The sequence below is a fragment of the Salvelinus alpinus genome, chromosome 15, assembly GCF_045679555.1.
Source record: "Salvelinus alpinus chromosome 15, SLU_Salpinus.1, whole genome shotgun sequence".
Taxonomy (NCBI): domain Eukaryota; kingdom Metazoa; phylum Chordata; class Actinopteri; order Salmoniformes; family Salmonidae; genus Salvelinus; species Salvelinus alpinus.
The window spans coordinates 39,930,847-39,945,199 of NC_092100.1; the positions used below are offsets into that span (position 1 = coordinate 39,930,847).

The 14,353-nt window shown below is 43.5% G+C and overlaps 1 protein-coding gene across 1 annotated transcript in view; it reads right to left on the bottom strand.

Moving 5' to 3' along the window:
• Positions 1-529: 529 nt before the first annotated feature.
• LOC139540045 (laminin subunit beta-1-like) overlaps positions 530-14,353 on the bottom strand; it is a 43,993-nt gene continuing 30,169 nt past the window's right edge. The window contains exons 21-33 of the mRNA XM_071343583.1: positions 13,010-13,234; positions 12,651-12,868; positions 12,470-12,566; positions 6,186-6,555; positions 5,870-6,054; positions 5,518-5,759; positions 5,047-5,250; positions 4,801-4,945; positions 4,366-4,573; positions 4,068-4,209; positions 3,705-3,881; positions 3,426-3,585; positions 530-2,821 (exon numbers count right to left, since the gene is read on the bottom strand). Of these exons, the coding sequence (XP_071199684.1) occupies positions 2,682-2,821; positions 3,426-3,585; positions 3,705-3,881; positions 4,068-4,209; positions 4,366-4,573; positions 4,801-4,945; positions 5,047-5,250; positions 5,518-5,759; positions 5,870-6,054; positions 6,186-6,555; positions 12,470-12,566; positions 12,651-12,868; positions 13,010-13,234 (2,513 nt within the window). The 3' untranslated portion in view covers positions 530-2,681. The remainder of the gene's footprint in view (positions 2,822-3,425; positions 3,586-3,704; positions 3,882-4,067; positions 4,210-4,365; positions 4,574-4,800; positions 4,946-5,046; positions 5,251-5,517; positions 5,760-5,869; positions 6,055-6,185; positions 6,556-12,469; positions 12,567-12,650; positions 12,869-13,009; positions 13,235-14,353) is intronic.

The following is a 14,353-nucleotide window of genomic DNA, read 5'->3' on the forward strand; positions in this document are numbered from 1 at the left end:
GTATTAGCATAGGCCTGTGGCTCATAAGATCCCATTATGGATTAGAGTGAACTTGACATTCGATTTATAAGATCTTGCTCTAGTCAGTTTCAGAACAGATAGTAATGACCTCACACAAAAGGCATACAACCCAGACACACCTGTCTGCCAGTGCCCATAATATAGGCTTAGGGGAAATTTGAGAATTTTTTAACTTTCAGCATCACTCTGTCAAGGGAAATATAGTATTCTTTCTAACAAAGATATCTACATACTGTATATTTCAGGAATTGATCAGAATTCATGTAAACATTACAGTTTTGAAAACCTAGCTTGTCCTAAAAAACTGTTCTCTTGGTACAATTTACTCCGGGTATGGGGTAAGTTGAGCTGCGAGACAGGGTAAGGTGACGCTGCCTACAAAATTCTGTACTGAATAAAATATTACCACTATTCACTGGACGTTGATTCAACCAGTTTTTGCCCAGTGGGTACCTTTTTAAAACAGTGTTTATCTTTATTTCCCAAACATATTTTAACACAATCATAATTGCTTTTTTTGTCTTTTAATAATTTTAAGCATATTTTAACACAGGCTTAACACCTAACAAACACGTTGTACTTTTTGAAACACTTAATTTGACTTAGTGAAAATCTGTTTTTCTGACCTAACTTGCTTACCACTTTTTCCATGTGGCTTCTTCCTTCACACACTCCATGAAATGATGACCTATTTTTCTAAATATTTGGTCAAATTATAAATGTTGTGTATGGTTTCTTAGAAACAAGGGTGGCGCTTAACTTACCCCTTGTGCTCAACTTACCCCACTCTCCACTATGTGTGATTGAATAATCAATTTATGATTTAAGTAAAATGCTATCACCAATTCATGTATTCACCAATTCAAACCTCATAGACCTGATTTCTCCCAGGAATGATGGGATGGATGCATTTCTTTGAAAATATAGGCCTTCCATAGATTTAGGGCAGTCTAATAATAATAATACATTGTATTTAAAGTGCCTTTCAAAAAGAAGCAAGAACACTATACAACAAAAGAAAAGAGAAAAAAGCAAGGATAAAAACAAAACTGTGAGTACTGTGAAAGCTAAATGTCTCTTGTGTTCCAGATCTAGGCATTGGATCTAATGCTTAGTGTACACAGGATGTCCACTCTGCATGTGGCTGCCTCCCAGGGTCACTCTGAGGGCCTCATACTTCTAGTGGAGAACACAGGCGCCAGCTGCTCCCTCTCACACACACAGCTCCGTCTTAGCCTAACAGTTAAGTAGAGAGGCACATAAATAGCACATATGTCAAAAATAACTCAGTACTTGTCGAGACACCCCAAAAGATATGTCTTTTCAGTAGATTGAAGAGATATAACACATATTTGATGGGATTTCAATGGGTTGTTTTTTTATTAAAAATCTATTTAGTTGTGGTCTAGGTTTTGGTCTAGGTAAAACTTTGAAAGTAACCAGTTGGCTCATACAATGTTGCAATCAAATGTACGAGATAATACAATACAAAACTTTGGAGGAATAAAACCATTGCAGTCTCATGGTAAAAAGTTAGGTCAAACCTTTACAGTCACACTTTCAGCCCTCTAAACTTTGGTTTACATGCTTAAGAAAAATTATTAAATTCAATTCTGTTTTAACTGGAGGGAGATTTCTTTGGAAACATTTCAGAAAAATGCACATTTTCCTTTTTATTTTAAATTGTTAGGATGTTTTCCGTATTCCAAACATCAGTAAGCACTGAGAAATTTGCCTAAAAGCTGTCATTCTAAGCCATAACAATCTCACATATGCTAGTAGTACTACCACACAAGGCAGTTGTAACGTCTGTGGGTGGTTCATGTCTCTTTGTATAGGCAATGATGGCTGCTGTAACTTGGCTGGCAAACTCATTGGCAGGATTCTGATTTTCACTTATCCTTTCTCCTTGTTTCCTACAAATAGAAACATGTTTCTACTTTTTCATCCCCTGCTTTTTCCACACAAATGCCAGTTGTTTTACTTTCACACAGTACAAAAGTAAACCAACATTTTCCATTTTAAATGATGAAACCAGGGAGTGTGACTGAGTGTCCAGTCTAAAGGGGCAAGTGTCAGTAATAAATAGATTCTCCAGTACTTTTGTATACTTTAGCCTGTAGTTCTGAAAGTAGTGCCCACGAGCCAAAGGTGGACACTGAAGACTGTGTACTACCTCACATATGTGAAGATATGTGCACCACGTCATTGCTTGCTCTCTCTGCTCTGTTGTGGGTGCAACATGTGCATCTGGCTAGCTGTCAATCATACCGCCTAAAATAAAATAAAATAAAAAAAGACCTGTCAATATTATGGCGAGGGGCTGAAGCTCATTGGTTGAACTCAAATGACTAGGGGGTTGGCCCAAGTGGGAGAACATTTTGGGAAAATGGTGCCGTACAGCTTTCAAACTAGGGATTTCGTGGCTAATTGAGGTAAGACAGTAATTCTGCTCATAGATTATGCACGTATGAACTACACATTGACACATCCAGCCCAAAGAGGGAGGTTTAAAAAATACTAAGTAGTCGCTAAAGTTCCAGAGCATGTCTTTAAATGGCTTCTGGTTTCAATAAATGGCTTCTGGTTTCAAATTCCCATATCCTTGATTGCCATTCATTTTGGCTTGGGGGACCAAAACCCCAGACTGGGGGTTGTGTTTAAAACAGACAGGTACTGTAGACAGTGACTTTGTGACTGATCTCCTGCAGAAGCTCTTTGATGGACTTCTCCAGATCCACCAACTGATTGGCCTTGTGTTCCAAAGTCTTCTGGTTGTCCTCATACGACTTCTCTAAATCTAAATGGGAACCAAAAAGGAGAGTCATGCTACCGTCAATCAAGGAACAAGATGTGTAGTATCCCTCCACACACCGGTTTTATAATCAGAACGTGGAATTCCACACAGTGAATAGGCACACTTGAGAAGAGAATGTTAGAGGGACTGCGTAATTTTATGTTAAACTCTGTATTGGAAAAAGTGAGTCAACATGGATATGGAGCGCTCATAGGTATTATAAAGTGATCATGTTTATACTGTATATCCACTAAGTAGGCACCAGTGGCGCAGTGGTCTAAGGCACTGCGTCTCAGTGCTAGAGGCGCCACTACAGACCCTGGTTCGTTTCCAGGCTGTATCACAACCGGCCGGGATTGGGAGTCCCATTGGGCGAAATAATAATAATAAATAAGAATGTAAATAAGAATTTGTTCTTAACTGACTAGCCTAGTTAAATAAAAGTGTAGTGTTTGTGATAATGCCTCAAAGTGTTGTAAGGACATGTCATGATTGGACCCCAAGGGTGTGTGTTTTAGGTAGTGAGTTGTGATTGTATATACATTACATGCAAGGCACTCTCCAAGCTGTTCTTGATGTGTGTGTGTATAGGAGTATGCATATGTACCTTTCAGTAGCTGCAGCTTGTCGCTGGCCTGTAGCAGCAGGTCTTTGGCTTCCTGCTGTAGAAGCTCCGCCCTCTTCTTGGCGTTGGCCACGCCCCCGGCCTTCTGTGTGATCAGGTCCTCCACGGTGCTGTACTTATCCTTCAGCTCCGAGTCCAGGTCCTGTACACACACACAGTCATATACAAGGTCGGACATTTATTTTAAGACGGACAAGGCCTGAAAATGAACCACAAACTCTCACATTTGTCCCAATATAACGCAGAGTGGATCACACACACCTTTTTGACCTGCTCAGCCACTTTGTTGATGCTCTCTGTGTCTTTTTCAGTTTGTTCAGAGCTGAGTGAGGTGTTCAGTGTCTTCTCTCTGAGCAGCGTGACGTCTCGCTCTAACCGCAGCAGCCTCTGGGTGGCATTGTTCAGCTTGTACTCCGAGTCCGCTGTCTCCGACTCCACCTGTTCCAAGATGTAAAGACGGGAACAGGGTTCATTTCTGTGTCTTTAACGTATTAGCTGTCAAGCAAAATACTTTCAAATATTTGAACTGCGCTTTATTTAGTTTCCCCAGTAGAATGGAACCAATGGATTAGTCCCAAAAGTTCAAACTCACTGTGTGCAGTAAAATGGAGGATGTTGACTCACTGAGGTCAGGAGGTCATTGGTGCCTTTGATGTCGGTGGTGGCCTGTTTGATGGCCTTGGCCGCTGCGCTCTGGGCACGCTCAGCCTCCTCCAGAACCTGCTTCACCATCTCTGCTGTGTCTCTCACGTTTGTCGCCTCTTTACTGTGGGACACACACACACGCACACACACAGAGGGGGAAAATAAGAAGCACACCAAGCATAACAGTGTGTGTATGTGTGGAGTACCTGGCGTTGCACACTTGCCTCATCTTCTGCGCTCTGTTCAAGGATGATCTAGAGGTGTATGTGTGTGTTACCTGACTCTGCGTGCCTGCTCCAGTAGGCTCTCGGCTCTCTGGATGTCGTCGGAGCTCTGGTTAAGGATGGTCTCCACGTGGGCTAGGTCTCCTACTCTCTTCTTGATCTCGTCTGTCAGGGTTTGGAGCTGGGCTGGTGTGGTGGGCATCTGCATGGCCAGCACCTCGTTGGCCACTGCCTCAATGCTCTCCAGGTCCGCTGCATCCTCTGGGGGGCGCCACAGGAGAGACAAGGGTTACGATGGGGGGACTAAGCTCATGAGGCATTTACAAGTTACATTCTTCTAGAATCAATGGGTGAAATTAAAGTAAAACATTTAATTGAAATGGCCATTGAACAGCTGCAGATTGTACCGTTAAATAACGGGGTAGTAAACATATGTAGGAGTTAAACTATGAGGGCTACGTGGAAGTTGATTGGAAGAGTACACATACGTGTGAGGAAGTCTCTGATCTGTCGGATGAGGCTGCGCAGCTCCTCGTTGCTCTGGTCCACACGCTGCTTGGTACCGTTGGTCTTCAGCAGCACGTTCTGGGCACTCAGCTTAGCCTCATCCGCCTTCACCTTGGCCTCCGACACCTGATCTCACACAGACAGGTTAGGAACCAGAGGAGAGGTAGTGGGGTGTATTTCTCGTCTAAAGAGGGTTGGTTCATTTTAATTTAAAGACAGGGTCTCACCATTTTGGCGAGCTTGTCCACTTCCTCCATGGCCGTGAGGATCTCCTGGTCAAAGTCCTTGGCCTTCTGCCAGGCGTTATTGGCCAGGGTGACCAGACCGTCGCACCCCTCGCCCCCACACCTCCTGTTCCCCTTGGAGTCCACACAGCTCAGCCCCCCGCACGGAGAGTCCCCACACGCCCCATCAGCTGGGCTGCCACACGTCTGCAGAGAGAGGACCAGTAGAGTGAGAAGAGTTCAACTTGGATGCAAGTTCGTGGTTATCTTTTAATCAAACCTAACATTATTCCTGACCCACATAAAGAAAGCTTTGATTTAACAGCTCAAGAAAATTTCTTATTTTTGGTGGTTTTATCTCGCAAACTGGGATTAGATTGAGTCCCATCTGTGTCAAACTCAGAGTCACACCTCTGTTATGACAACATCAGCAAGCCAGTGTCAGGCCTCAGATATGGCCTTGTTTGGACTTACCTTCACGCTGAGTTCTGATAAGTCCAGTGTCTCCAGTTGTCCTGCCAGGTCATCCAGTCTCTTGGCGTGTTCTTCCTGCCTCCTGTGGAACTCCTCCCTGGTGTCGTTCATCTTGTCCTCTGTGGCTTGCCGTAAAATGGCAGAGCTCTCCACAGGGTTGCCTGGGCCACTAGTGGAGGCGTTGGCGCGAGCATCTGCAGCCAGAGACTGCTGGTAGTACTTGGTGACACTGTCTGTCGCTCCTGTCATTACAAAAACAATGTTGAATGTCACAGAGTTGACAAATGGAAGTATAATGGAGATTGACATTGTATATCTCTTCTATATCACAATTCTCAACATGTACCCTTACCCCGAATGTCAGTGTTCTTGATGAACTCCACTTGGTCCAGCAGATCCTTGACAGTGCGATCCAGCTTCTGGGTGTCCTCTTTGAGTGAGTCCAGTTTGGTGTTGGTGCTGTTGTCATCAGATGATACCTGGGCCAGCGCCTCCTCAGTGAGGTTCAGCTTGTTGCTCATCTTTTCCATTAGATCTCTTAAGAACAGAAATATATCATAAAAAAAGAATACAGTACATAATTGGTTTTGATGCAGCTACAACAGTTTTTGCCATGAATGAATATTGTCATTGACCCATTTTGACCCCAACTTTTTGACCCCACTTACGTGGCCTGCTCCAGTAGCTGCTGTACCTCTGACAGTGGCTGGGTAGCCGGATTCTGGGCCAGGATAGTTTTTATGGCCCCGGCGCTCTGCTCCATGTTATCTATGGTGTGTTTATAGGGTCCGGTGATGCCGCTGGCCTTGATGGTGTTCACCTTGTTGACCAGCCTGTGGGTCTGATTGGTCAGCTGACCCACGACCAGGTCCCAGTCGGCGAAGCACTGGTGGCAGCGTTCGCAGTAGGGGAAGGTGCCAGAGTAGCCACGGGTGCAGACGTCACAGCGGGGACCAGACACGCCCTCCACGCACACGCAGTGACCGTTGGCCTTGTGGCACTGCTGCTCGGCAATGCCTCGCGGGTCACAGTCACATGCTGCAAGGCAACAGGAAACCAGTTACTACAATTTTTAATGCATGACTCAACTCACAAAACATCACTTTTTCCACAGGTCATTAGCATTTTGTTCCATCCTGATCCTGATCAGTCAGTCACCCTCCAAAGGTCCTGAATGGGAGAGAGACATTTCAAACAGCTTGGTGAAATCCCATAACAAGGGGACAACAGCCTCCACAGCGGTCTTACAAAGCCAGGGAAGTGCTTCTTAGCAGCCATCCTCTCTCTCGCTACCTCTTCAAAGGACGCATCTGCCTCGTCAGGTCAACTCATGAACACATTTAGTCTATTGGGATCCTCTTAATCTAATTTTAAAGTGTGCCACTCGGGAAAGGAAGGGAGCTCCTGTCGCTTTATGGGACGGAACCTTTATGGGTTTATATTCACATGTTACTGCTATGTTTGGTGGTGTTCAGCACGGTTAGCACCCTGTTGTAAGCACCTCTGAAATGTGGACTAGCTATCCTAACTCGTCTAATTATATTTGAGACTTTTTCCATTAGAATTCAAATTGTAATATCCCTGTTATTTAATGGTAGAAACTAATATGCCTTGCCATATCTTCCATTTTTAAATCTACTGGTAAGCCTATGTCTTTCTGGGTGAGTTAAGAGTAGCCAGGTGATGTTTTGACTTTTCCATTTTTCGAATTTCACCTAGTTTAGATAGTCTACTTAAGTTCTGGGGAGCCAAAGATCAATGAACTACAGCCAACTACATTACCCTGGTGACGTTAAGCTTACTACAAGCTTTACGCAGATGCAAGATTTGGAGTGTTGCAATGTCGTTTTTCGTCACAAAAAGGGGCGGCTCCTTGTAATACGCTCCAGCTGTCGACGTGATTTTTTACTACCTGAAAATTGAGACACGCAGTTTCATTCCTTCCGCAGCCGTCGAGGCATTGTTGTCGCTTGGTTCCTTGATCTGGGCCAAGTTTCCCGATAGCGATGGAACTTACATGCTGACCACACCGCTCGTGTTGCTAAATAAATGTACACATACATGTTATTCAATCATTGCACCCACACTGCTCGCGCGCTTGACACCCTACAAGTCCTGTGTCTCCAATCTCCTCAATGGTTTTTAGGAGCATATACCCACGTGGGTGATTGAAAGATGAACTGAGGTCCACACTCCAGTCCAGTTGGTAGTGGTAATGCACCTTAAAGTTGGTTGTCAACCGCAATATAAAGTCCGAAGAAGAAGAAGCCAGAAGGAGGAAAGATTAATAGAAAGAATTTCTACCCTTTTATCTATGGATCAATTGTCAGAGTAGAGGACCGTGTGCATTTCAGGTAAAATAGCATCCCAATGTTTATATCCCAGGACAAATTAGCTAGCAACAGCAAGCTAGTTAGCTAAATTGCCATAAATGTTTAATGCTTTTCGACCTGTCCCCAAATTAATATAGTTGGTTCAGAGTTCATTTTGATATTTCAAGATGCGGACACGCGTGCGAGCGGTCTGGTCAGTATGTTAGGCTTACAAGTGTTTTAACGATGCCTCTTTCCTATAACGGCAGAAGATGTAACATTCGTTTCCCAAAACACCACGCAGAGAGAACGTTTGCTAACTGCATCATTGAGGTATGTGTTGATACTGATAGGACTGCTCTCAGATCAGATTCTCCTTTCCAATCTTACCTTAACATTAGGAATTGCTGCGTCTCTCCCGAGCCCGTACGGGAGTTGTAGCAATGAGACAAGATAGTAACTACTAACAATTGGATACCACGAAATTGGGAAGAAAAAGGGGGTAAAAAAAAAAAATAAGAAAGAAATGGTTGTCGAAATCGGTGTGGAAGAACTTGACTGCCCTGACCTCAACCCCATCAAACACCTTTGGGTTTAGTGTATGTAGTGTATGTATTTAGCTAGGCTAAAGCCAGCTGCCAGCTAGCTTCTACTAGCAAGGGAAGGCTACTCTTCCTTATTTTCACAAAATGAAAACACACACAAAAGAAAAAATCCCATCACCCTCTTGTGAATGGGATCATGCTACCAAAAGGTGTCCGCTACTCCAAAAATCCCATTCCACCCATGTGCACACACGTAGATCAACAGAGTGAAGCTTGTAGTAACCTTTAGGCGGGGCTGGTTGAGTGAATAGGGTGGGATAGAGAGAGGGAGGATGAGTGGTGGAGGAGGAATGGAGAAAGAGGGAGATGTTTGCCCACTTCAAAGCCTCAGAGTGGAGCGTGTGGAGAACAAAAGGGCCACCATTGGCCACCCTACAGACTCTGCAAACAACCCTACATGGACATTTTATGGGTCTCATAATAAAGACGTAATTTAACGGTAAAAATGAATGACCTTTTAATGTGGCATGAAAACAACCAGTCATGATGCTTTCACCTGATTCTCAAACAAATCACACAAAGTAGGCTACCTGTGCATGTTTGTCCACGCCAAAATAATCCAAACAGTACAATCCATGAACACTCATTTGATGAACGGAAATAAACATCTGTTTACAAAACACCCCAAAAAAGTGCCTAATGACATTCGGCGATTGCCATTGATTAGGCCTACGTTAAATGATGCATCTTGCTGACAAAAAATGTACCTTTTTTGTAGCCTGAAAAGTCAGGACACCTGAAATGGGTCTGAAACTGTCCGGGTGAAAATGGGATTGTCATCCTAACACACACAGTCAATTTACTAGACTAGGCTACAATGTGTAGGCCTATTAGTATGAACTTCAAATAGGCCTACCGGTAACCAGTGACGGTGGTAGAAAAATAGGTGGGTAAACTCTGATTGCCGTTCGTTGAATGCTTTGAGTCTTCACAGATTGTGACATAAAACACAACATTTATTTTGTAACATGAATTACATATATGACAGTGTTATTTGTAATTATTAAGCATTTAACAATTGAATTATGCGGCAGGTAGCCTAGTAGTTAGAGCATTGTGCTAGTAACCAAAAGGTTGCTGGATCAAATCCCGAGCTGACAAGGTAAAAATCTGTCGTTCTGCCCCTGAACAAGGCAGTTAACCCACTGTTTCCCGGTAGGCCGTCATTGTAAATAAGAATTCGTTCTTAACTGACTTGTCTAGTTAAATAAAGGGTAAATGTAAAAAATACAATAAAAATGTTTTACTTCTTCGCGATCTTGAAAAATGCACTGTAAGTATAACTATACCTACGTAACATTTCATTATGTTTTGCCGTGAAAACAGTTCTCATGGGTACATATATCCAAAATCAGGTAGGCCTATGCCATTGCAAAATCAAATGCTTATAAGTGAGAGTCAACTATAGGCCTACTGTCATTAATGTTGGACAGATTGGATGCACACTGGTGTCTAGCTATAGGCTACTTGTCTAGTGACATTGGCGACCATCATCAGCTGATCCATGAAAGAAAACAAATATTGCTAGAAAAAAATACAGCTGAATAAATGGTCTACTTCTTTTTAGCCACGGACGGCACAGAGAACACCAACACCCGAGCTCACATGAAAAGCAAAGCAATGAGCGCACTAAACAGCTGACTGACAACAGCAAGCAATGGTAAATCAACAGATAAATCGAATGCATTGGAATAAAGGCATTAGTTATTTTTAATCAAGGACGTGTCTCAAATAAATGACGAAAATGAGCAAGTGCAAAATTCAAATCTAAGCGTTTAAAGGAGCTCAGCTGAGGCTGAAATGTAGCACTACTGAGTGGACAGCAACATGAGCAGGGAGACGGTTTGTGCAGACACATAGAACTAAATGGTTTAAACCGTGAGAGAGCGGTTGGGATGTTAGTTTGATTTGGAAGCTTTTATTTTCATATTTACCACTGTAAAACATATTTACCACTGCATTTTAAACAAATAGGAGAATGGTTAATTTAGCAGTATTTAGAGACCCCCCCCCCCCAAAAAAAAAGTTTGGTTGCATTTAGTGGAACTAATGTCTCATTCAGGGGAGACAAATGCTACTAATGCCAAGTAGCATTAGCTAGCGCTAATCGGCTGTACCTGCTCCAAAACGCCTGTAACGCCCATAGCTTGCTCTCCATCTTTTTAATTAGTGAGCCAACATGTTTTCAGCACTTTTATTTCCATGACGGATCAAAACTTGTTTACTCATGCTCTCTCGTCTCTCTGCAGCAGACACATAGTGAGCCATGTGCAGTATCGAATTGCAATACATAGAATCGTGAGAATCGCAATATATCGTATCGGCACCTAAGTATCGTGATAATATCGTGAGGTCCCTGGCAATTCCCAACTTAGTTTTCGGAGAAAATCCTTCACCTCACTTTTCAATAAACAATTTCCAGAATATAGCCGGATCTATGTCGAAATACCTAAACTTGCCTCTATTCTTTTGTTTCTACACAGCATGTTGTATGTTACAGCACAGATAAGATGATTGTGTGCAGGCAAGGGAGGGAATTTCCAGCGTTTTTTGTGACATGGATCCCCATATGGCTTCTATTCCTCTGCCTAGGTCTAGGGGTGGAGGGGGGCAGAGATGGTTGTAAACTACATCTTCAATGGTCTACAGTTGGAGCAGTCTTTCATCATGGGCCAACACACACACACACACTGTCTGGGACAAGGCTTTGATGTACAAGACGCACCTACGGAAGTGTATGTAGGTTTTGCAGAAAGCAAACTGCCTTCAAATCACTGCAAAAGCCACACAAATGGCGGGATGGACAACTGTACACCGTTACACTCAACATTTATAACATACTAACGAACTGCACCATTTGAAGCTAGTTTTATGTAATGTTTAGCTGTTGGGCTGCTCCAGATTGGGGGTAAATCAATATGAGGTGGGGTAGACGAGGTAATCTGACATTGATGTTGTTTACCCGGATCACTCAGTTGTGCTCTGCCCAGCTGCTGGGGTTGCTGCGGGGAAGGAGTAGGTCAAAGGGGGGTGAGTGTAACTGGTGTGAAATGATTAGCTTAGCGGTGTGCGCTAGTAGCGTTTCAATCGTTGACGTCACACGCTCTGAGACCTTGAAGTATTTGTTTCCCTTGCTCTGTAAGGGCCCCAGCTTTTGTGGAGAGATAGGTAACGATGCTTCGTGGGAGGCGGTTGTTGATGTGTTAATAGGGTCCCTGTTCTATCCCAGGTTGGGGCAAGGAGAGGGACTGAACCAACACTGTTACACAGCCTGCCGAGAAGTTCAATGTTTAAGTCCTATGTTAAAGCCATCAAAGTCATCTCTACACCTTTTGGTTTGATCACTTTTGGTTTGATAATCACTTTCTAATTTCATTGTTAACAATGTATACAGAAGTTTGAAGTAGATTCAACTACCACAGTGGACCCTTCATACTGTGACTGCACATTTCGACTCAAGGGACTAGCCTACATCAGAAGCCAATTCATGTGTCCTTCAGGAGATAATTCAGCAGGCTGCTCTGCTCCATTGATGCTACTCTGGGACAAAGAGTCCTTTGTGTCAGCAGCAGTCACTGTGTTGGACAGCCGTCCCTCCAACAGGACACCCCATCAGAACAAAGGTGCATTGTGGGGCACCGGCGGGATATTGGGAGGCTTAGACAGATCCCGCCTGTTTGTCATAGAAACACAGCCGTCGGGTGAGAGAGCACATCTGGCCTTAATATTGGCACCCACAGTAAGGAGAGGATGCAGTGAGTTTCTCCACCTCAGCTGAAACTCCTACACATTCCCATGATACGAAGCTAGGGGAATGTGGCTGCTTGTGATACCGTAGTGATTAACACTAAAGGCCTCCTTTTCGTGTGTTGCAATTTAAAATTGTCGGGTTGGAGCTTTCTCACACACAAACGCACATAGACACATGCACACGCGCGCACGCACACACCTCAGTGTGTGTCAAGATGTAGATTTAGTCAGTGGGTTGTCAGCACGAATAACTGCAATGCTTCTGATTGAGATGTGCCAACTCACCGTTGCATTTCACTTCAGGTTCTCCCCAGAACAGCTCTCTGCACTCCCGACACGTTTTACCCCCAAAGCCAGGCTTACAGGAGCATTGGCCACTCAGCTGTGGACAAAATACATGCATAAATACTAGAAATGTGACCTTTAGGACCCAACAGAAGATGGGTGTGGTCGTGTGAGAACCCACCTCATTGCAGGAAGTCCCAAATGAGTGGTTGGGGTCACAGTCGCAGGCGTCGCAGCCCGTCTTGCTGGCCATGTTCCAGGTGTCAGGGGCACACTGGTCACAGTGCTGACCCACCACATTCGGTAGACACTGGCACTGCCCGCTGCCCAGATTACAGTGGCAGTCACCCACCACTGGGCACGTGGCTGGATTGGTGCCCAGGTGGTTACAAACACACTCTGAGGGAGAGAAGATGAGAGAAGAGAAGATGAGAGAAGATGTTGCTAGCAGGTTAGCAATTGGACAAGGACAACTACTTCACCTCACATTGATACGACAAACACATAACAAAGAAATGCAAGTTAACTTTTTTTACTCACTTCTGCAGTTTTGTGTGAGGGCATCTCCATAGTAACCCAGCTTGCAGCTGTGGCAGCCCTGACCCTCGGTGTGATAGAGACATTTGAGACATTCACCCGTCCTGGCATCACAGGACTCCTGGTCCAGCATGTCAATGTTGTTGTTGCACTGGCAGGGTTGGCACTGCCCGCCGTTCTCATGGGGGTTTCCATAGTAACCTGGGGCACACTCCTCACATCTGGCACCTGTAGGGGAGAGGGAACGAGAGGTAAAGGGCGAAGGGGGGGAAAAAAGTGCTTAATAACCCCTTCACCAAAATGATTGTGTCATCACTCACCTCTACAACAACAATCTATTCACCTATCCACACTATCAGAAATAATGACTGCCTTTATATTTACTTCCACAATAACATACTGTAGGCCAGGGTTGTGTTCAATACAGAATTTTGGAATTGACTCCCATTCAACTCATGAGCTGAAATTCTAATTGAATTGGCCACACCCCACAGGATGTAGAATTTGAGTTAGCGTGACAGGAAGTATAATTGAATTCAGTGCAATGCAAAGAAATTCCAGTCAGTCGTAGAACGTGTTTAATTTAATTTGACAGGTCACACTTCCAGATACCAAAAAATATATCACTTCTCTCTGGAAATAATGTTCAAATACTCTTTTAACCTTAGTGCTTAGAATAGCCAATTTTATTTCCATCAACCATTTCATTTGTTTTGCTTCTTTTTGAAGGCTTTAGGGTCAACTTGAGGGTTAAACTAATGTATTCTTGTAAATGTAGTATTTTCCCCACACTGAAGCAAATATAAGTGATTCATGAAATATAATAACTTAGAATATTCACATACAGGTTTTGTTTTCTTCATTCATTTTAAGTTTGTCCTGAAAATAAAATGTTTCATCAATATTGGATATGCAAGTACAGTACCTGTCAAAAGTTTGGATACACCTACTCATTCCAGGGTTTTTCTACATTGTAGAATAATAGTGAAAGACATCAAAACTATTAAGTAACACATGGAATCCTGTAGTAACCAAAGAAGTGTTAAACAAATCAAAATATATTTATATTTGAGATTCTTCAAAGTAGCCACCCTTTCTTTGCCTTGACGACAGCTTTGCACACTCTTGGCACAACACATCAGCAATGCACAACAGTCAGTAAGCAGTTACACCAGCGGCCCAGTAGGCTAAACTAGCTAGCTGCATTTGCTAGCTAAGGAAGTGAATCTGATTTTTGTTTTGTCTCTTTCTCTCTCTATTTCTCTCTTGCTGCTCCTTCATTTTGGAATAAATGTATTTGTTCAAAATTGTTCAACTATTGTCTTTCTCTCTCAACTACTTACCACA